Source organism: Chaetodon auriga, chromosome 10, assembly GCF_051107435.1.
Source record: "Chaetodon auriga isolate fChaAug3 chromosome 10, fChaAug3.hap1, whole genome shotgun sequence".
Classification (NCBI taxonomy): domain Eukaryota; kingdom Metazoa; phylum Chordata; class Actinopteri; order Chaetodontiformes; family Chaetodontidae; genus Chaetodon; species Chaetodon auriga.
Genome location: NC_135083.1, coordinates 3,878,946 through 3,903,280, shown reverse-complemented (window position 1 = coordinate 3,903,280; position 24,335 = coordinate 3,878,946). Strand labels below are relative to the sequence as shown.

Here is a 24,335-nt window from a genome sequence, read left to right as displayed (position 1 = left end):
GAAGATTACCAAAGCAGCTCATTACAGCATGTGCGACAGGGCTGTCTGACATGATCAGTGTGTTATATGCAGAGTACATACTCTCCTTTAGACTGCTAATTAAATTCTCTAGAGACTTTTTCTTTTTATCAAGACCCACTGATGGGTCTAAATCATTTCCCTTTCTTTTTATTTGTCCTTTTCAGATGATAAAACCACCCGAGTCCCCTATAGACTGCATTTGTTTAAAAGAAAGTAATTGCTGGAGGGAGCAGGTAAAACATTGACGTGATTTGTTTGCTGATAAGCGGTTTTAATATTTTCGGAGACGCCGTCTTACCTGGATGGCGGCTATGGCAGCAACATAGATCGCTGCACACGCACGCAAGTCGATGAAAGGATTTTTGCTTTAACTGGTTTTCTAGTTATTGAATTACTGAACTTCAGCTCAGCCTGACACTGTGACACGAGCGCTTGAGATAATATTATGTGTATTCCATGGGGAGGCAGTTCTCAGCACGAGGACCCCGAGGAGCACGGCTGTTACTACCACTGAGGACAACAAGGTCCTCCTGAAAGACACACTGCTGCAATATTAGCCGACTGAAAGTGAAAAATTTTGCACTGCATTTACATCCTGAAGTAATTCTTCAGCAAAAATAATAAGTTAGAGTGAATGCAAAAAGGCCATGTGTCTCTTGACCTTGGAGGTCCTGGTTATGCTGCTGCTGTTCCTATTGGCCCTTTAGAGGCATTTTTAGTGTGCCTCCTGCAAAAATGAGCAAGCATTTGTATTCTTACATTTTTACAACTGTAGGAATCATCCCAGTGAGAATGGAAACAGCAGAATATTTTGACAGTATGGGCTCCAGTCTGGCTACTATTATTCTGTGGATGCACATACGGGTCAAATTCAAGGTCTTTGTGGTCATATGCACAATAATTGGCAATGACAGTCCCTTCAACAATGCTCATACAGTAGGTGTAAAAGGAAAATCGTGCAAGTATAACTGAGAATCTGAGACATGAAATAGTGCAGAAGTAAAAATAGCCTATAGGCATAATGTATATATGTAGAATAACACAACATATAACACTGTGGTAAGCAGGTGTACAGTAATGATAAACGGTGATGTAGACAGGTTGTGCAGTCATGTAGTTTGTATATGCATAATGAGAAGCGGTTGTGGGCAGGCGAGGACAGGATGTAGACATGTAGAGCACATACTATGATGGTCCAACAGCTTGTGAACAGGCTGCAAAATAAGAAAATAAATACTGTTTTCTGAATTTGAAAAATGAATGAATGAATAAAATAAATATGTAGATGTTTGCATGTATAAACAGGTAGTTAGCAAGTTAGCTTGAAGAACTTTTTCCCCGTTCAATAAAACTATTGAATGAAATGATGTACAATCCCTTGGGGAAAAAAAAAAAAAAAAAAAAAAAAAGCCAGCGGGAGTAAACGACATAGCACAGAGAAAATACAAAGAAGCTTTGACAGATGTGGCTGCTATGCATCCTCGTTGGCTAGCATGTTAGCTGTTACATTGTTAATCAGCTAGCCCTGCAAGTAGCCTGCTTCTTACTTCACTTAGCTTCTAGAGCCAAAAGAGGAACCAGCACCTGTCCGAAAAAGTAGCATAAAATGATAATATAGTACCTCAAAATTGTACAGTGCATGAACAAATATAGGCCGACTCTGTTACTCTCCACTGCTAACTTAGTGACGCTAATGGCCTTTAGCCTGCTAGCACATCACAGTCTTTATGCTGATCCTTTGTTTGTATCTGTGACAACAAAACTGCATTTTTAAAGAAAATCTTTGTGTTTTACTGAAATTCAACAATTCTTCCTTCACAAGTTGTTTCACTGGATTTGTTCTTCATGATCATTTTTTTAATCTGCAAGTTTAACGCGACCTGAAGCCCTTTGGATTATTTTGATAATCAGATAACCTCAGCTACCGAGGTCTGCAGTTTTCTCTGTGTGGGGGCCTCGGGTCGGCTAACAGGCCCTCATAAAGGCTACAAAACAGCCTCTCCCTGCAACATTTCCACGGAAGAGTTTCTTGGCACATTAAAAGCCGTCGCCTCTCAGCCCTGAAAACTCGATTGCTATGGAAACATATTGACATGCACAACATTAGGCACCGAACCATTTGTCAGCGCTGGCTGATGACACAAATCTCACAAAATGGCAGCTGTGCAGGTTGCATTTGTGATATCCTCAGATTGTCTTCCATTTACAGAAATTGAAGCCCAGAGCAACAGTTTGTTCATGACGGCTGAAGTCAGATTTGCATATTTGCATTCAGTGATCTAAAAACAGCTTTTAGAAATAGCACATTTTCAGATTTTGAGTGGAGGTTTTAGATGTAGACTACAATAGATAGACAGATTGACCATGTGAGGACTGAACAGGCTGCAACTACCACGACTGATTTTACTGATATCTGATATTTTCATGCAGATCACCACCTGAAATCTACTGATGACAAGCGGCACACTCAACCGTGTCCTCCCAGCATGTTTTTAATCATTCCTCTGTGAAACACTCCTCCCCACATCACGTGTCGGCACGGGCTGATTTGTGCCAGGGTCAGATCCGTTTGGTCGTTGGCTGTTTAAAATTCGACCGTTTTATCACTTTCAGCAGTGTAACCTAATGATTTGTTGTTGTTCTGCCACAAAGATGAAAAGGCTGCATTCAAAAGCACAGATTTAATGAGAAAGCAAATGAATCCCCAATATCAAATGTGGGTTTCAGGATTCAGGCTTATTTTGGTTTAATAGCACAAAGTGCACTTCACAAAGCCAATAATTAAAATGAGGTTTCTGAGGTCTGTTTGACTATCGACTTATTTCATTTTAAGCCCCCGTTGAGCATTTATAAGTAGCATGTAAACACCTTCACACTGCCCTGCACATTTGTAGTATTCATAGTTAATCTTTAAAACATTTGACAAATCTTACACATATTTATATTGCTTGAATTTTCAGCCTTTATTTCTTTCTGACTTATTTTTCTAGTCTTTCAGTGGAGCCACGTTGCCTTTTATTACACGTATAGCTTGTTTATGTGACAAATAAACCTTTGAATCATTTAATAAATAGCTTACAACACACTGCAACTCCTCCTATAATTTATTAATGAAGCACTCATTTATAAATACTTAACTCTCTGCCACAGCTGAACAAACTGCATCTGCTGATGAAGACCGAATCTAGAAAACTGACCTTCAGTTAAGATTTGCATTTATTTATTTGATATTCTTTGTCAAACTACTATTTCCAAGGTCATAAATTTACCCTCAAGATCTGCACGTCTTCAGTTTTAAATCCACCAGTGAACGGTTTGTACATGCAGTTAATAAATGCTGTGTGATGTGTGATCTTATATCATTTAATATGATTACAGCAGCGTTATACTGTGTCATCAATAATTCATTAACCGCTTACACAGCAGTTATGAGTTCATTGTTGACAGATGCATTAATAAGCCTGTGAAGCTTTACATGTCTGTTATTTCCGAATATTTTCCAAAAATTCCCAAAGTGTGCAATTTGGGACAAATTATCAGAAATACTGTTCTGAAATTATTTTATTTTTTAAGTTAAGTTAATGCAGCTGTGGAGGAATTTCCTTAAAAGAACTGCTCCATTCAAACTTAAGTAAACTTTATGTTGAATTTTATGCTTGCCTGCAAACAACTTTGCACATTGCATGTTTAGCTGACCTGCACACATTGAACAATCAATCAATCAATCAATCTATCTATCTATCTATCTATCTATCTATCTATCTATCTATCTATCTATCTATCTATCTATCTATCTATCTATCAATCAATCAATCAATCAATCAATCAATCAATCAATCAATCAATCTATCTATCTGTCTGTCTGTCTGTCTGTCTGTCTGTCTGTCTGTCTGTCTGTCTGTCATTTGAAGCTGCAGTGAGCTCCTCTGGGTTAAAAAGTGAGGGTGCCACCTCATGTTTGTAAGTCAGAAGAAGGACGTTAAAATTGATCTGCTGCTTTGTGGGGAGCCCGTAGTGACACGAGGACGAGCTCTAATCTCCTGTCAATACCCTCACAGGACACTCTGGATTACTTGTTGATTTAGCAGCAGAAGGTGACAGACGGGTGCGTCTTACAGCGGTTGATGCTGAGTGACAAACGCATTAAAGGCCAAGATCCCATTACCAACAACATCAAGGTGAAACATTGCCTCTTAAGATTTAATTTTTTTTTCCAGATTATGAGGGAAATATTGATGAATCTGAAGTGAAACTACTTTTCAACAAGGTGAGAAAAGTTTTTGCACTCAGTGTCAGTGAGGCAAGCGTTGCTGCAGGGAATCTAGCACTGAAGCACTGAATCCAGGGATGGTGTCACCAAGACAGCCACAGAAACACTAAAGGTCCCATCACTGACCTCTGTGGAAGTCAAGTCTGAGGGATTTTCAGCCCACCTGTGCAATGAGATTATGATGAGTCACTGCATTACAGGAGTACTGGACAGGGAGCTCTGGCATTGCAAGAAAAACAGTAAAACTCTTGCTCCAGGGCATTTTCCGTTCTATACTTCTACATTACAGCCCCCACAGACTAAAAAAAATCATCAGAAACGTGTTTGGAGATAATTATTTTATTTGTTCCCATATCCGAGAAAAGGCCAGAGCTGCATATTCAGTGTATCCTTTCAGTATCATTAACGCAGCCAATTAATGAATGTATATTTAAGTTGGAAGCTAATTTATAGAGAATCAGAGAAATATAAGCTTTGGGCAAATTGCGCAGGGACAGTTAATTATAAGTTCTACCACATGTGCGTGCGTAAAGTGGATGGCTGGGCGCGCACACACGCAGCGCATCACTGCGGGGAAGAGCTGCTGTCAGACGCGTTGGTCGGAGTGGGAGTGAGGGCTATGGACGATTTATCGACTGATTCGCCTCTCAGACCGGACCAGTCTTCTCTAAAACATTCCACATGGTCTACTTTCGCCTCATCCACGAGCTTTAAATAAAGTCTGAAAATGAGACGCATAGACTACAAGCGGTGATCTCTGCGTCTCTTGGTTGTTTGCAAAAGGTTTAGCCTTCCTACGGATTCTGTTTTGTTGATGTCTCAGTCGGATATGGCACATTTGTGGATCCAATAAGAGAATATCACAGCGTCAGACGCGTCTGCGGCGGGGGAGAGCAGTGGAGGGACTCGGAAACTTGTGTGGTGCAGGAGACGGTCTCTCTTTTCGAATCGGCGCTGCCACGGCTGTCACAGAGAGAGCCATGGTGAACTCCCTCTTACTGATGCTCAGCTGGAGTGTGATCTCTGAGGTGGCCAGAGCTCAGAATGACACGGAGCCTATTGTCCTGGAGGGAAAATGCCTCGTGGTGTGCGACTCTAACCCGACCACGGACTGGAAGGCTTCGTCCTCTCCGCTCGGCATCTCAGTGCGCGCCGCCAACTCCAAGGTGGCTTTCTCTGCAGTCCGGAGCAACAACCATGAGCCGTCGGAGATGAGCAACAAAACGAGAATAATCTACTTCGACCAGGTTAAGACGATTTTTATGAACTATACTAGTGTCAAAAAGTGGCTAAATTCGCTTTAAATAGCACTTTGCAATTCACCTTCCCCCTGATTTTCCTGTCTGTCAAACCTGAGTCTTCGGTTGAATTTTGTGACAAACCTTGATCCTTTGGCTCAGTTTTGACTTGTGGTGCAGCACATTAAAGTGTCATTGCAGTGAAGTGTGGCTGCTGCACCCCGGAGTTTACTTTGACTTGCAGCTGGCATGTGGATTCTGTACGAGTGCGCATATCACACGCAGGCAGGTGTGAAAGTGACTGGATTATGTTCGGGAGCGGGCGTCCTGCAGAGCCTGCACACGCGCTCCTCACCTCGCCTCACTCAACCCCGACCACGCGCCGGCGCGCGCTCGCTCGCTCACGCGCGCACGCCCTCACCTGCGCACGGTTGCACACCCAAACAAATCAGGCCAACACAAACAAGAATTTGATTAGTCATACGACGGTGGGCAGTGGAAGGTGTTTGCAACAATACCACACAACTGATCATCTGCCCTCACATCTGAGTTACATAACGTGATCTTTCTGCTGTCATAACAGGCTGTAACTGATCTGATTGGTGTGGATGATATGCATGCTGTTGCTATGAAAGCCACATTTGTCAAAGGTTTCGGCTGAGGCTGCAGTGGTTCTTTAACAGGTGGGATTGAAGCGTTTGAGACTGGGCATGCTGAGAGGAGCTTCTGCTGCCTCCATCAATCATGACCCAAAGAAGTTCCTTCTCTGTACTAATGCAAACACTGTACGTCTAATGTGACTGTGGGGTGCTTCAGCCCTTTTAGTGGCACTTATGGGACTGAGTTAAGTGCCGTGCTGACTGAGATGTTCAAGGTGGATCGTTTTTAGCAAGCAGAAGGGAGAAAAATGTATTTACGCATCAACCCACTAATATCAGGTGATCCTGCATGTGTCTCTTATGATTCTTCAGTTTAAAGTGTGGAAGAAAAAAACAGCCTTTGCACTGAAGGGGAATTTTGTCTGATGAGATTTCTTTGTCATCAAGCGTCATGTTGGGTTCTTGTTGAGTAGGAAAGTCGAATGCTGAGTTCAGGTCCATTGAGAAGAATTGAATAACAGTAAATATTGTCTGAAGTGTGTCGCAGTGAGAGCCGGGCCGGCCTGGTGGCCGCGCTGCTGATTTAATATTTATATATTTAATCCTAAAGGCCCATTGAAATGAAAGCCTTTGTTGAAGTGCTGGCTGTCTAAACACAGTTGTCAACGTGTGCTTTTGTCTTCCTCTCTCGTAGGTTCTCGTGAATATAGGAAACTACTTCACATTTGAATCAGTATTTTTGTCCCCGAGAAAAGGAATCTACAGTTTTAACTTCCATGTCATTAAAGTGTACCAGAGCCAAACCATACAGGTACATTTCTGTTTATTCCAGCTGTGCTCTTGATTCACTTAAACCTGTTTCACTGGACTCAGTGTCTTATTTAGGGACTGTCTGGAAATTACTGGCATGGGGAGGGGGGTATTATTAGTATTTTGTTTGGCCACTCCCCATAATATCTCAAAGTAATCTAACAGTATTGGTACAACTTGATTGATTATTAATAACTAAAAGAGGCAAAGCACAAACACTTTAAGACAGTATACCGTAACCTTAACATTTTATCTCGATATGTTAATAGAAAAACAATTTTCACCTTTTTTGTATTTGATTCTTTTTTTATTCTAAGTAACCTAACAGGGGAAATTAAATTTAACTTTTATGTCACTTCTCAATAAAGTGTAATATTTCAAATGTCCTATTTGATGATTTCGGTTTTTCTAAAATCTTATTTGATTGTATTTTGAGTTTCTCATTCTATTCAATTCTCTGTGCTTTTATTTTTCGATTAGATTACATTAGATTAGCCTTTAGCCTTTATTTACAGCAGCACACCTGTGCAGTGAAGCTAACGTGCAGTATCGCACCCAGATCGACAAACACCAGAACACCAAAATGCTGCACAGGTGTCACACTCAGGTTTATTGAAAGTGATTAATACCTGTTCAGGTTACAGTTTGCTGACCTGCAGGCATCAGCTCGTGCTCTTTGTGGAGGATGTGGTTGGAGTCACAAGTGATTTTACGGCCTTGATTCCTCAAATGTCTCCTGGAGGGAAGATGAGGGCAACATGCCAATTATTTTTCCAGCCCCTCAGATCAGGTTTTGAGTTGTGACTTAAGTTTCCTGGACAGGTTATCAAACCGTGTTGTGATGCCATAATGAATAAGAGTCAATGTCTGCCCTGTAGAACAGTAACATAATGCTTTTATCCTCTCCAAGAAACCTGAGCCTTCACAGAAAATACAGATGCTGACTAATTCATGAACAAACAGGCTCCAGCCGAGTCGTAACTGAGAATCCGAATGAGTACCGAAGTGCTTGTCACATTAATTTAAACTGCCAGATTTTGTTTGATATAGCACTGAACTCGCTAATTGTATTTAGTTATAGTACTTTAAATGTATTTATGTGCACAAATAACAAGATACATGAAAAAAAAAACTCATACATACATTAAAAGACTAGATGTTAAAAACTTGAATTGTAAAATTATACAAACATCTCACCAAAAGGAAGGAGAAAGTAGCTAAAGTTAAGTAGCTATATAAATATAGCGTATTATTATTATTGAGTTATTGATATTGAGAATAAATGCTTCACTGTGAGACATAAACCAAACTTAAACTCCTTCCTTTTTATCTCCTATACAATAAGCTCTCATTAGTAGTCATGCAGGAGTTGAACTGTTTTATTGAGGTTGAAACACATCTTCAGAACTAATTATTTTCCATTACCGTTGCTAACTGTCCTTTCTGTTGTCCAGGTGAACTTGATGTTGAATGGGAAACCTGTCATCTCTGCCTTTGCGGGCGACAAAGATGTAACTCGTGAGGCGGCCACCAACGGAGTTCTGCTCTATCTAGAAAAAGAGGACAAAGTCTACCTGAAGCTGGAGAAGGGAAACCTCGTTGGTGGATGGCAATACTCAACGTTCTCTGGCTTTCTTGTGTTCCCTCTGTAAAAAAAAAAGAAAAAAAAAAAAGAAAAATATAATAAATATAAAAAAAAGAAGATCGTAAGCTCAATGACTTCTTCATAATGTGTTGTCACTGTATAATCAAAACATTGCTGCTGCGTCTGTCGGATCTCGCCGAATGGTTGAAAAAGTACAGATGGAACGTGATCGGGAGGGAGGAAATAAGACTTTGGAAATCGTTCTCATTCTCTGGAAGCGCCGAGTCCCCCGTCCAGTTGAAAGAGACTTGAAATGTTCCCTATCGCTACTGTATGTTCCTGTCACTCAAGCAGCCTCAGAGAGGAACGCTAGAACGTCCCAGAAGCACTCCTCCAACTCTGACTCGTCGGAATATATTCAGCATACTGATTTTCTTCATGCCAAGTGTTGCATTCAAGTACATCTGGCTTTTGGGTGTAAACTGTATATGCTTGTGTTAGCTTGTGTGATTCACTCCTTCTCTTGAGCTGATTGTTCCAGGCCAGGAGTTGGTCGAATGAGACGTCACTGGTTACCGAACGGTGTTTATGGAAGCTGCACGAAGGAACAAATTCATTTGAATTTGGTTAAAAAATGGGGATGTTTAGTGATCAGAGGCAGGGATGGATTATTGAACAGGCCTACTGGGCACAGGGGCCCCGTGACACCTGGGCTTCACCTGTGAAATGTCACCAAAAGAGGTCCAAAATGACCACAAAGAGACTCCAAATAAGCTCAAAGATGCCAAATGAGCACATAGAGGTGCAGGGCATTCATAAAGAGACACAAAAACAGAAATTAGGCGACTAGAATAGAGATGAACAAGGAATTGGCCACAAAGTGATGCAAACTGATTGTAAAGGTAACAAAATGACCACGAATTCAGGCGAAGTGACAACAGAGAGACGCAGAGCGACCACAAACGAGTGATGGCTGTGCTCTCGTCTTTCAGTCTGAGGGTCGTGTCTGTGCCCGGGGGCCTGTTGTGTCCCTGATCAGAGGTCAGATTTGATCAGATTTCTGATTGTGTCCTGCTGATGCTGGTATTTCGTTTTTGATGAATTGTGGTGGTCAGTTATCAAGCCTGTCTCCTCTTACATTTACATCCCACCATGGAAATGTTATGTCAAATACGTTTTGAGGGAAACGTAATTCTGGCCTGGATGATGTTATTTTGTATTCTTTGGATTGAACTGGGGACTCTGAGGACTGGGGTCAGCATCCAAAATCCCATGTTAGCGAAGGTTTAAGCGATAATCCACTTTTTTATATTCACGATTGATCACATGACTACTTGTATCACCAACTCTGCAGTTCCCTTTAAATCTACGGAGTGCTTTATTTCTTTCAGCTTTCTGTGTTACAGCCCAAAAATGTAGAGTTTCAGTTCACGCTCATCGCTCTCATGGCGCTGTTTTCGTCTGCAGCATGCAGCCGTTTTCAACAAAAAAGCGTAGATAGGCTGACTTTACGTTGCTACCAAACGGCGGGCAGTGTTAGCAACTAGCTGGTGAACGTAGTGGAGCATTTACCAGCAGGGGAGCCCAATGTGTCCTTCAGGAGCTGGTGGAGACCAAAACAGAGCTTAAAGAACGTTCCACTCATCTGGTGGACACGAACATGGCTCCAAACTGACGTTAATGCTGCTTCTGTCTGCTGGATGTGCAAAGATTCAACCGTTCCTTTACAAATCAGACATATCAACACAAAGTGCGATAACATGTGAGTGTTTACAGCTTGTTTCTGCGACCCCCGAGTGGCCAAAAATAGATGAACAGATCAGTTGCTGCAGGTTGTAGGTCAGGGGAATGTGGTTTTGGTTAAATGTCTTAAATTGTGCCTCAAATCACCGTTTTCAGTGTTTAACCAAGACCTCCGATCGTTCCCTGACCTTAACCAAATGCTGCGCGTGCCTGGTCATCAAGCGGCCGTTGTCGGGAAAACATCGAACGCGCTGTGACCTGTGAGCTTCATCCATTAGAAACCTCTCCTCTCATTATGTTTTAGAAAAACTAAATTCAGGCAGCATTATGTTTCTCCCAAAATACACTGGCTGCTGAAAATTAGCAGAATATAAATGTAATTTGTTCCGTGTGTATTTAGACTTGCTCCAGTCAACTTGTGGTTTATGGAACTTAATAAAGTTTTACGGGCACCTGAGAGCTATAATTGGTTTACATGCTAATAATAGACGGAGTCCTGTCACAGCTGGTGAGTGTAAACAGCCTCCACCGGGCAGCCTGGGATAACTGATGAATTAATAACTCCTTAATTGTCGCTCTTGAGCTCGGTGTGTGCTTACAGTATGTGATGGCTCTCCCCTTCGTGTCTCCAGCAGAGTTACTGTCTGCCTTCACTGCAGTGTGTGCTGCTGCAGTCTGCAGCTGCATTGTCAAAATCAACCCTAAAAGCTTGCCGAGGCTTTTCTGGAGAGCTTATGTAAATCATTATTTCACCCTGAAATAATAATCTGCACCCTCATCAGGTTGAACCTCTGAAGTGTTTTGTGCGCTCACTTTCGCTGATCAAATTTCGGTTGCTACGTGTTGTTTGCTGGCATATTTTTGTCAGTGATTGATAGGTTGCCCTTGGCATCATTGGCAGGTTTTTTTTTGTAAGCGGGAAAACGCTCGATGGGAGTGATTTCTCTCTTTTCCGGTGTGAATAAAGAGGCAGAGGTTGGAGTGAAAGCAGCTCAAGAAGCCTCCAAACATGACATGCAAACATATTCACTGACTGACCTTTTATTGAAACACCTGCTGTTTTTTTATGACATTATATTTTACTAACTGAAACAGTCTATATGTTGTGGGTTTACCTTAATTTATGTTTTGCTCACATTGTTTGACGTGTGGAAGCTGGACTTATAGTCTCAATAGTAATTCTGTAATAGTAATTCTGGTTATTTTGCATCATTTGTATCTAAATTTGATCATTAAACGTCCCGATTAATTCATGTATGGAAGTCTATAAATGATGTATAAAAATCATGATTTTTAAAAATGTATTTCTAAAATGATTTTCCAAATTTGTCTCTAATAATTCAAAGAAGACATATTTAATTCATCAAACAACTGAAATCGAACATTTTGGGAATCATTTTCAGGATGAATATTCATTAACTGCCCCTGTTATTAATGATCATTTAAAAGCTTCCCTAATGAGTTAATTGTATAATTCAAATTTCGTAAATGATTTTATAAACGATTACTTTAAAATAAATGAATAAGAAGTGAAATAATCTTCCCTTATAGCACCGTCCAGCTGCCATACAGTGTGTAATATATAATCATGATAAACACATTTTAATTTTCATGTTACATAATTAGATTAATTCTGGATGTTTTACTTTATACCCTCATTTTCAGTGCTCTGCAGTATTTTGTCTGTATATACATTATGTATTTAGTCCACAACAGACAGCGAAGTCTGCAGATTGAATTAATGTGATTGTAGAACTCATATTTTCCAGCAGCATCAAAGAGTTGAAGCACAGTCAGTATTGTCAGTCTGACTGCAGAGATGGCAGATTTGTTTTTCTTCTCCTTCGTCTCGTTGTTCATATAATGTAACTTTATGCTTTGCCCAAGTTCATTTCACATGATTTATGTTGTCTCATCATGGATTGTACATCACAGTTTACCGCAGTCTTTGAGTAGAAATACATCAGCAGAGGAAACAAGTGCGGTGACGGAAAGTCCTTTACTGAAACTATTAAATCCAGAGAAATCGAGATAAAAAAGCAAAACAGGGTTTCATGCACTGCAGATATTTTCAATCTGGGATGTTGTGGGAGGCAACTGAAAAACTAATGGGAAAGTATTTGGGCTAGTCAAGGATCAGCGTGTGCAGCTGAATGTGCATTTGATCGAACCGTCTTCCTGGTACGGTTCGATTTGTAAGACGATTATCCAGGAAATATCTTGACACAAGGTGGCTGAAGTTGGACTCAGACATTTTATTTCTTGTCTCATGATATGTTAAAAAATATACTGAGTGTCATTTTTTGCAGGTTTCAGCCTTTGTGCATTCACACCAAACTGCTGTATAATCTGTCTGTGTTTTCAGTTTGGACGTCAGCACTCTTAGCCAAGAAAACAACAATCATTGCTTTTCTGTTTTGGCTCTTTGATTTCTGTCTCCATCCCAATCAGCCAGTGATGAGGAGGTGGGGTCCTGTCAAATGTCCTCAACGATTTCAGACTGGACTGTGTAGGTTCTCAGCCTTTGTGGACACTTATGTCCACACCAGAGACACCTGATTTCCCGATCGTATGCAAGGCCTTAAAATAGGAGCCTAAAGTTGTTGACTGATTTTTCTTTGGTGCCGGTTTTCCTCGTTGGCTCGGGAGTTTAATTTCATGCAGTATTTCAAATGCAGACAACAGTGTATATATGAAGTGAAGGCGAAACGTTTACAGTTGTATGTTGTGATTCCCAAATGATGTGGACGTCGACTTATTGAAAGCACCTCAAAAAAGCTTCAAACCATTCAGAGTCAGATGGAAAATTCAGAGCAAACAGGCTGAACGGATGAAGTTTAACACAGCCGACGGCTGGTTATGCATGAAATTGTATCACCACTATAAATATTATCATATTATCTGGTCATTAAAATTGTTCTGAAATAATAACTACACACAAAAATCTCTGTATAACGATTTCATCACATGGTCGACAGGCCGGCCGTGTGTCATGTGCAGGATAAACTGTGGTGCTACACTTCCATGAATAACAAACGTGTCAAACGTTTTGAGTAAAAAAAGACATGCAGTTCACGTCATTGGTGATTGTTACATGGTGCCATTAATGGACGAAACAGGTTGCTAATGGCCTTTTATCTGACATGTTGTACTTCTTTGGAATTAAAGTGGCGGTAAATGTGCTCACGCCTGTTCTCTGATGTTTGTGTTGTATCCTGCAAAGCAATAATACCCTCTGTTAATGAATGTGATCCGAAAACCATTTTCTGGGAGATTATCTGCCAGCGCAGCTTGATTTGTTCCCGCGTGTCCTCCTGCTGTCAGATTGACTGTTTACGAGATAAGAGAGATCCAACAAGCAAGTCCTTTTAAGTAAACTTCATATCTCTTGACTTTACAAGAATTTCATTAGGCAGCAAACAGAAGGTCATCCTGAGAACTTTACGCTCTGCGGCTTTGTGGTCATGTTGCTGTGGGAACAAACTCTGCCGCATAAAAGCTATATGTGGCATATGTGCAGTGTTGAATCTCAAACTTAATTCTGACCTTTCTATTGGCATTTCAGAGGAGAATATCGAGGCGTGATTGAATATATTGTCTCTAAACAGTGCAGCACTTTACACAGATAGTTTCCAGCACTTGCTCTGAGATATGCAGAGCACTGTTCACTTTGATTGCATCCGGTGGGACACATAACCCCTGAACTGAATTATAACTCAGCCTTAATCCAAGTAAAACCAAACAGGAGCCTTCTATAAACAGAGAAAAACATTCATTCCAGGTGTGGTAAAAGGCGACCACAATACCTGCTATTTTAAACAACACGCGCACGAGCATGTGTCGCATTACACTGACGATTTGCAGTTTTGTTTAACCTTGTGAGGTGGATCCTGCACACTCTGTTCGTACTGTGCAGCTCTGCTCTCATATCATTACAAAACAGTGAAAAAAATCACGTATATCTAAATCCTCTACGCAAGCTGCAAAGATTCTTATGCATGAAAGCAAAACTGTGTCATTGCAAAACACAAGCAGGCTTTGCAATGACAGTGATTGGCACAGTTTGCTTTCACATCTAAATGAATAACAACTCATCATTGACTGCACTCGGCCTTTAACGGTCAGCAACTGCAACCAGGCACGGCAGTCCTGTCAAGTTTTAGATGTCTGCACATGCTGCGATGTTCTGTGTGGGGAGCTGGACTCAGTGTTTAAAGAGTCAGACAGGTGGTGTTTTTATTTCAGTCTTTCCAAAACCAGAAACACAAAAGAAAAAGTGTGAAGAATCCCCTGAAAAGGGTCTTTATCTTCTCTTACATAAGCTGCAAACGTTAGCATGTCCGGCTACTGCAGCTTACAGCCGGCAGGAGTAACTGAGCAGCACTTCCACAGCCAAGCAGCACATCATTAGCGAACAAGTGACAGTAATAGAGAAACAATAGCAGCTCTGTCCTGCTCTTTATTTGGGTTATACTCCAGAAATTGCAACCAAACTTGTGTTAGAAAGTGTTGTGTTTGCCAACCGATAAGCTGTTGGCTGCAAAATATTGTTCTTGTTATTTCAGTTAAGACTGATTGTCGTTATAATGTTAACAGCAGGGTGCCAATGTGCTAAGTGGTTCCTGGAGTCTCCAAAAGCAGAATGGGAGTCAGAGCCTTCAGCTATCAAACTCCTCTCCTGTGGAACCAGGCTTGGGTTCAGGAGGCAGACGCCCTGCCCACATTAAAAACAGGCTCCTCCTTATTAAAGCTGGCTCAGGTGAGCCCTGAACCGGCCCTCAGTTACGCTGCCATAGGCCTGGACTGCCAGGGGATTTCCCATGATGCCCTGGGCTCCTCTCCCTCTCCATCTGTGCACGTTCATATCTCATTAATGCTTGTTGCTAACTCGACACTCCTCTCTCCGGGAGTTTTGAGCTTCCTCGTGCTGCTCTACTCTCCTCCTGTCACTTCCCACAGGTATCGCTGCCTCCAGAGCCAAACTCCAGCTGTAGAGTCTGATCTGTGAGTGCAAACCACCTGCCGTGCCCATGTTCCTGCTCAACACCTGCTGCTACAATCACGGTTGTCGTGATTAATTTTCATTTACCAACAACAGTTAGATGAAGTGTTCCTGAGCTCGTATAGTAATCTCCTTTATCCAATCATGTGTTCACAAAGTGGTGAACCTCGCTCCATCCTCGCCTGTGAATGACTGAGCCTTTCCAGGATGCCCCTTTCATACCCAATCATGATCACCTGTTACCAATGAGCCTGTTTACCTGTGGAATGTTCCAAACAGGTGTTTTTGAAGCGCTGCCATTATCGGAGTTCCTGAGGAGGTCAGGTATGATATCGTAGAAATATTCATGGATTCATTGGAACTGAATTGTTTTGAACTTTGAATTTTATTTCTTCATTGTTTTTCTTTTTTTCTTCAGTGTTGAATGTTTGATGTGGACTGAAAGTGGTTTCACCAACGTTACCTGAGGGGCAGGAAGTGAATACTTTGAGATCCAATCAGAGGTGGTGTTCATCAAGCGTTCCTGCAGTTCTGGTTAGTTTTCATGGTTTCATGAGTTTAATACCTTCATTTAAGAAGAGTTATTAACTTCTTGTTTTCTTTTTGTTTCACAGCTCAGATTCAGTCAACATCCAGCGACCACAGAACTTCCACTTCCAATCAGACCAGTATGACTACAAGTGACGGTGGAAACCAAAGTGCATCGACACACTGGGCTTCTACTTATCCTTTGATAAGACGGGCTGGAGTGAAGCAGCTCACTGCATCAGACCAAACATCCGGTGTCATTGACTTTCACACTGTTACCACAGTTACCCAGATTCCATCAGCCAGCAGTGAGCAGGATGCTGCCTCCATCCTCAGACCACTCTTCTGATGATGGCCAACGGTAAATGGACTGTATTTATATAGTGCTTTTCTTGCCTTAACGACCACTCAAAGTGCTTTTACAACAGGAGTCAGCATTCACCCATTCACACACACATTCGCACACTGATGACACAGCATCAGGAGCAATCTGTGCTTCAGCATCTCGCCCAAGGACACTTGGACATGTAGACTGGAGGGATCGAACCATCGAACCACTAACCGTGTGATGAGCGGACAACCGCTCTCACCGCTGAGCCACAACCGCAGATGATGAAGAATTATGACTTATATTTTGTTTTTTGTAATTGCTAACTAAAATTTCTCTCTACTGAGTCACAGTTGACTAAACTGGATCTAAACTTTTCTTCGCTTTGAAATGAAATGCATTCACATTCAAGAGCAGCACTCACTCAAACTTCACCACCAAAACGGCACGTATTTATACTACATTTGCACGCGCACACATACTACAAACCTAACACAAAATTATTGTAAATTAGACTGTGATTTGATCTAATCTGCTGCATCTAAGACTCATAACTGGGACATACAGCACTGAATGCCTGTTTCCATTGCCTGACGACCTCCGTGAAAGACTCGTGCCGGGTGAGAAAATGGGACAAAAGAAGCAAAATCCAGAACGTTCTGTAATTGTATGAGACGCTGCGGCGTTTCACCATCGTCCTCCAGTGTCCATCTCAGGATGAGGTTGTTTCTTCTTCCGCTTAACTCTCCATTCCTCAAACCCACAGAGGAATTGGTATCCTCGTGGAGGAGGAAAGTTTGAGATCATCAGCCTCATGATCAGATGTCCCTGTTGGACACACTGAATGCGGGACTTCTTGACATGTCTGCAGATTGTCTGGGAGGGATGAGGCATCAGAAACATTATTTCCCAGGTGTATTAGAAAACAGGACAGAAGGTGTGATGTGGATGAGAACTTGCGGCTAAATGCAGAAGACGGGGGTTGACCAGCACTGTTGTTTTTCTGTCTGCAGATCTCCTCTATTTATAGTGAATATGTACAGTTTTGTATTACGACCTCTAGAATTAAATTTCACTTTGTGCACATTGAATTACTTATAAATGGTAAAAGAAAAACTAGGAAAGTGTACTTCAGCATTTCTGATTCATTTCTGTTACGGATCCATGACCTTGTTTTGTTGTAATGGAAACTCGGCTTATGCTCGGTAAAAAATTAAAAGACAGTAAACATATTGTGGTACTACGAGGTGTTTTTAGGTTATTGTGTGATGAGTGACTCTGCTGCTGTTGGGAGACAAATACTGTCAGTGTTCTGTTAGAGGAGTTGATCCTGAGATGGAGGGTTTTGGCTGAATTAGAGCATTTCGGATGTGAGATCAGCTGTTGAGAGCGTCTTTTGAGCTTGTGTGTCATCATTTTTTAAAAAACAAACAAACAAAAAAGCTGAACTGAGTGCAGTGATTGCAGATCTAACAGAGCAGGGTTCAGGTGGAATCTGATGAGACTGTTGTTGTTGTCATGTTGCTTTCTGTCATTGCTTTGAAGCCTCTGTTTTCTGTGTCCTGTTACCTGGACCTCTACCACACCTGTCTGGACTTTTCCCTCTCTCATCTCTGCAACTGCTGTTTAGCCTGTGAGCTTTCATTTCTTTGCTTTTGGCAGTAACCTCAGTGAACTGTCCCTGACTGCCGCTGCAGTCTGGATTTGGATGCTCCCCCCATGACAGAAAGATCTGACGAGGGAACGAAGCACCTGGGCAGGTATATGAAGTAAGTGGCTGATGAGGGAATGAGGTGCAGGTGTGCAGATGGGCGGAGAAGCTCAGGTGAGGGAATGAGGAGGTCATGTGGTTATCTCCTTTACCCAATCACAGTTGTTTTTGGAGCATGAAACAGTAACAGTACTGCATCAAAGTCAGAATAAATCAATGAAGCTGATGAGGTCAAACATTAAATATATTGTCTTTGTACTGTTTCAGTTGAGTAAATGTCAACAAGGATTAGCAAGTTCTCGCATTCTGTTTATTTATGTTTTACACATTTTCCCAACTTCCCAACTGATATCTGGGTTGTACATTAATTTAGGGTCTTCAGGCTCTGCTGTGAAGACCTTGTTGTGTTTGCAGGGTCATTCTTAATCGCTTAACCTTAAAATGGAAATGAGGTTTTGTGTTTGTATGGCCAAGAGGTGGAGTGATCAGATTAATACAGAACATTTAAACCCATCGAGAGAAACTTCAACTGTTGTCTTGAATTCATAGAAACTTCTTGGACTGTATTCATTTTTAAGCTCATTTCTCACTGTTTATTTTAGATTTTATGTAGACTTCAGTTTTTATGTATGTATCATTTTCTTTTGTAAAAGTGAAATATACCTAATGTTTGAAATATGGACATTACAGCACAAAGCTAACCATAAGCTAAAGCTAACAATAACAGTGCTGCTCCTAAGCTCAGTGTCAGTGTTAGCATTAGCTTAGCTCTAGCTAGCTCAAGCTGATGCATCTGCGAAGGACAGTTTCACCTGAGAGGGCTGTTTTTGTTTACTTCTTTGTGAAACTTAAAACCCCTGCTTTCAAAAATTACTGTGCATCCAACCTTTAAATGTGCCAAACGTGTTATCATCATGCTGGGATGGAGCTCGATGGGCGTAGCAGCAGTGACGAAGGGGGACAAGGCTTAAGCAAACCGTCAGTTAGCATGTTCTTGATGCTGCCGACACCCACATGAAGGCCTTTTAAGAATAATTGTCCTCTATCTGTTCTTCATCCCTCTTCCACTCTGATAAAACACAGCATATCATGGCTTTATAGCAGATGAGACATTAGCTTTGACGTGAGTTTAGTAGTTTCAGTTTATTTTAGCGTCTCATGTGCTTGTAAACAGCTTTGTCATGTGACTACTTACTGGCTAATTCGCCAGCCTCTTTGCTCGTGGTTTCTCATCCTTTATGTTGCTGGCTGGTGGACTGGATGTGGTAAGATGGCTGATGGTGGTCACTGGCCATACTGGAACACGCTTGTGTGATAATGAGGACACCACAGGTAAACACTGAGGGAATGTTAATTTGCTCTTTTCATATAATCTTATTGTCTACTTTGCTTTTCAGACGTCGCCTCCTGCTGTCCTGGAGCCTGTCCCGGCCAACCTCATCAGGCAACTGGTTGAGTTGGGGGGGCTGTAAGCTGATTAAGCTCACCTGGGCCCTGAGGCCTGTGAAAGCTGGCCCATGTGTTGACTGTGTCTCTCCCTTCCAGCTGGCATTCGCTCTGCGTCACTGTCTTTTGGATTGTGTTTAGATTTAATAATTACTTTTGCTTTCTCTAAATGTCTTGCATGGACAGTTTGTAACAGCCCTGCATGTCGGCCCCTTCTTTAAAACCAACCCTCCATCTGTCCTTCATCGCTGCATGGCTTTATAGCAGATCAGACAGTCTTGCATTTTAAGGCTTTTTATTGATCGTTATGTTGACATAGTTGTCTTTCCGTCTAGGCTCAACAAGGACAATGCCCACAGTGTTTTTTTTTTTGTTTTTTTTTTTATAAAAAAGTGTTAATTCCTCATCATCTTCTCCTTTTGTATGACTGGAGGCACCACTCAGAACTCGAACAAGTAAACAACTTTGCAGATGGGACTTATATGACTCATGAATGGGATCAGCATCTTTCTATTCACTCACTTTTATAGACACGTGAAGGGAGACGGATACAATAGCAACTTTTTCTATGATAAGGGACAACAGCAACAATACCTGTACAGTTTAATGCATTGCAGCAGCTGCCTTTGTGAAGCTCACAATGCCTACTTTCTGTTGATAAAGTGTTGTTACAGTTCTATAATAACGTAATTCTGCAGCTGTGATGGATTGAATTATATTTCTGAGGCGTTCCTGTCATTGTGTCCACCTCTGCTCAGGCCTGCAGTCACAATTCACTCACCTATCTGTCTATCTCACCGCTGTCTTGAAAGAAAGACGAGAAGAAATTTTGAGCATGATGGACATAAAATTGACCGGTTTTCAAGAAAATAAGTGCAGGTGTTTTTTTCTGTGATAAACAGAACTGGTGGAAGCCAGCCGTGCATTGTTGGCTGTTAGAGACGGTGCCAGGGCACTTTTGAGATTTGAAGGCTTTGATTTCCTCCTTAGCGGAGCGAAGACGCGATGCCTTACAGCTGCTGTTATTGCATCAATTGATAGTACACCTGACTGGAGTGAAGCTGCTTCATTACACATGAGACACAACACAAAAGGACGGGACACTGGAGGATAATCACTGTTTTACCTTCACTGCCTCCTGACCTTTAATGCTGCTCTGAAATGCTCTGGAGAAGATTCGTCAGGTGATTCTTTAGCAGCCGCTGAGGTGATAATAATACACTCAACTCTTTCATAATGTTCAGGTCAAATTTGACTCCTTTTGACATTTGATAGCTGTAAAAACACACTGAGTGTCAGTCTTTTAGTCTGAAATGTGGTGACTTTTCCTAATGTGAAAATTCATAAAAATCTAAATATTGAAAATATTATACTTCTGTATATGTGCCACAAGTCTTGTTGTTTCGGGTCAAATCTGACCCGTATCTATTGAAACAGATTTTAGATCCGGCAGCAAGGGAAATGGTGGTTTTAGGGAATCTGTACTGTCATGACTGTCGTGAGCTCAAGGGGGAGAACGACCTCTGTTACCACTACGTTTGAATCAAGTTCTAATTAGATGGTACATGAGGATTTTTCTTCATGAAATAGCAGTGAGGACAGTGTTCGATGTTTGTGATGATATAAATGGTCATATAATAAACGTCCACGGTTCAAATGTCCCTCGTAGTGACAAAACAGCAGTTAAACCCGGCGTCTGTAGTTCCCCTCAGCTCCACGCAGCTCAATGGCGTCTTTTAACTTCTTCTGGTTTTCCGGCTCGCCACTTTAAGATTTAGGTTCACTCTCCCGGCTCTCATCAGTGTTGCTTTGGGCCGCAGCAGGAAGCTGTTTTTAGCTAAAAAGCTATATAAACTCACCGTACTTTGCCGGCAGGAAAAGTTAGCAACGACCTGATGCACATAGTGGATTTAGAATCAAAAGACGAGGAGAGAAGCTCAAAAACTGAGCTGAAGTGAGTGAACTTTCATTCATCAAGTGGCCAGATGAATGCTAATGTTGGCCTATATCTGCTTGCTTAAAGGTGATGATATGTTCATGTTGCATTGGCCAAAAGATAATTTATTTGATTCTGTTTTGCAAGATTTCCAGCAGACTTTCGGCAAAACAATCCAGTTGTAGGATTTCAGACCAACACTCTCATGATCTCCACCGTGCTCTCTCCTCTGTGGGTTTTACTCTACATTAAGTAGTTGTTTCAGTGGCTGTTCAGAGTACAGCAGATTAATCTATTCAGTGCATCAGTATATCCTCATTTAAAGTTTGATCAGGATTTAAACCCATTTCAGTTGCATTGTCACTTTACTACGTTAAGGGTAATTTTAAAGTCTTCTCAGTTTCCTCCTCACACAAACTGTAAACATCATATTTCATGCTGATGACCATTCTCTCCTAAAATTTTCAATCAAAGCCAGAATCTGGTTTGAGTTTCCATTTTCCAACTCGCCATCTCTGCTGAACTTGGTCTTTAAAGTCTGTGCATTATACATCAGCCACATCAAAGCACCAGCCATTAAATAATAACATGTTTTGCACACGAAAATCCAGAAAAGACACGCAGCATGTAGCCGACTTCACTTTAAACTGAGCTCCAAACAACTTCATGAGCATCAAACAGGGCTGCTGTGAAATTTGTACTTTTCAGGCTGTGCACATAGGCAGAATATGTGAGCACTGTATGCAAATAAGCTTGGAACAGAATTGCTGATTTCTTGGGCTTAAGGAGTGCTAAACCACGTTTGCATGCACTGCAGTTCTTCAGAGCACCTCTATGCCTGCAACATGCCTCATTCTGATTTCTGAATAGCAAATGAAAAGCTCATTTGGAGAGGCTCAGAGGCCGAGGTTCGGGTCAGGGGGGCTGCTCAGGGTAACTCAGAGTCGCTCTATATGATTACGAGATTTCAGTTGGTTCATTACTCACATTGCTACCTTTGTAATTCAGGCAGCTGTCAGTATCCAGAGGGACTGAGAGCCGGGGAGAGGACGCTAGATATTTCTGGCAAAGTGTTTCTCAAGAAGAGAAAAGCAAAAATAGAGGACTTAAATCACAATATGTCCATAAATCCCAGGTGGAGTTTTAAGATGGCAGATATTTGTGTGTGCAGGAGTCTGTATGATAATAATGCAGTTTAGCTGGTCCATGAGCACAGCAGACCGTCTCAAACACTGTGTTATTCAGCAGGTTTTTTTAGCTTCAGCTTCACTGTGATTCCTAAAGGTGTACAAATACAGTCATGACACACGCTGAATCTGTTAGAGCCACACAAACAAAAGTCCCCTTTAAAGACACCCAACAAATATTTAACAGTTATTGATCAGAAATCAAATCTTTTAAATGAGTCTGAGTCCCCAGTTGTGCACTGTGCTGGTACACTGTAATGCCCCTGAAACAGAGTGGGAGTGACGCAGCGACCGAAGGCTTTCCCTGCGGAACAAATCAATATTCTATGTTGTATTATTACATTTTACAGCTGAGAAATAAGATGATCATATATCTACACTTCAGCGCTCCATATTGGTTATTTTGAAATTAGATTTCCCAATCTTTTCTCTCTCTTTTTTTTTTTTTGTAACATGATTCAGTATCTATAGCAGATAATTTCCCATCAAACACACATGTGGAAAACCAGCCCAGCCGTCTTCCACCCCCCCCCCCCCCCCCTTGATGTCTTGATATTAACCACACATGACATGCCCGGCTCTCCTAACATCGTACTTTTCCTTTGAATGCATTCGTGAGTGAGATGAGTCACATTATGTAAGGAAAAGAGCTGCATGTTAATGGTAATGCGGACGGCATGATGAAGATGAATTGCCATTGTCTCATCATCTGTCTCCTGTAGAACCCGGGGGGGCAGAGGGAGGACTTACTGGCATGACAACTCAAGACTCAAATCAAGAGTGCATTAGTGGCTTTGATGGACAATAAGCATGTAAGGTGTAAGGCGGGGTGGGCGGGTGGGGGGGGGGGGTGAAAATATTAATATCTCTGACTGATGGTGGATATGTGAGAAAATAGCAACAGCATCATCCAGCGCTGCAACGACCTTTAAGACTTTCCTGAAGCTCCTGTAAACAAGATGCAGCTGAGTCGAGTTTGATGTTCTTAAATAGATGATAATAGTTTATTCAACCCATATGGAGGCTTAACTGCTGATTCCTGCCGCTCTTCTTCCTCCACATACATCATCGCTACACACCGACGCTGAGTGTGTTTTGAAGAGCTGTTATTCTACAATGTGAATAATCGTGCGTTTCAACATGCAGTGTGTTGACGTGTGTGTGCAGGAGGTCCTTGACTTGATGAGCTTCGAGTGCTCGAACACGTTCAGCTCGTTGACAGCACTTGGACCGCTTGTTCAACTTTGGCTGATTGCACTGATCAACTCTTAACTGCATGATTTCAAGCTGATCTTGTGCTTTAACAGCTTCAGATATTTGTCACTGTGTTCACCTGCAATGGCTTTATTTGAAGGAACACAGAATTATAAGGAACAGTGCTTTTGTCAGTGTTTGGGTGCTCACTGCACTTGGGTCAGGGCTGAAAAAGATCAAGGTCTTGGTTAAATACTGAAAAATTCAACAGCGAGTTGAGACATGAGACAAATTCCCTTTGATTGCACTTCACCAAAATCACAATATTCCTTGATCCTTTACCGAATCAGAGCTTTGGCTGCTTAAACCCAACACAGGACTCAGGATGGGAGCACTTGCATTGAAGTCTGGCACTTTGTACAACCACCATCACCTCCCTACATCTTCTATCTGGTAGAGTAATGGAACTCGTCCTCCACTTGACGAAACATTGCCGGTGAACATAATCCAGGCAGGAATTATGCTTCCTCAGATTGGCAAAACAAAGCGGTGGTCTGAAATCGTGGTTCAGCAGAGACACGGCTGATGTGCGGCAGTTTGTGTGTCTCAGAGTGAAATCAGCCTTTCCCATAAGCCCTCTGCTTTTGTGCTGTAAAGAAACCTGCAGGTGAAATCTCACCCAGCTGGAGACACTGATGCAGTGCAGCAGCTGCAGAGGCTGTGGTGATATTTTCTCT

The 24,335-nt window shown here is 41.8% G+C and overlaps 1 protein-coding gene across 1 annotated transcript; it reads left to right on the top strand.

Moving 5' to 3' along the window:
* The first annotated feature begins 4,854 nt into the window (after positions 1-4,854).
* Positions 4,855-8,723, top strand: cbln4 (cerebellin 4 precursor). The gene is made up of 3 exons (XM_076739935.1): positions 4,855-5,538; positions 6,823-6,939; positions 8,393-8,723. The coding sequence occupies exons 1-3, from the start codon at positions 5,272-5,274 to the stop codon at positions 8,588-8,590; spliced, it is 582 nt and encodes a 193-aa protein (XP_076596050.1). The 5' UTR covers positions 4,855-5,271; the 3' UTR covers positions 8,591-8,723.
* The last annotated feature ends 15,612 nt before the right edge of the window (positions 8,724-24,335 follow it).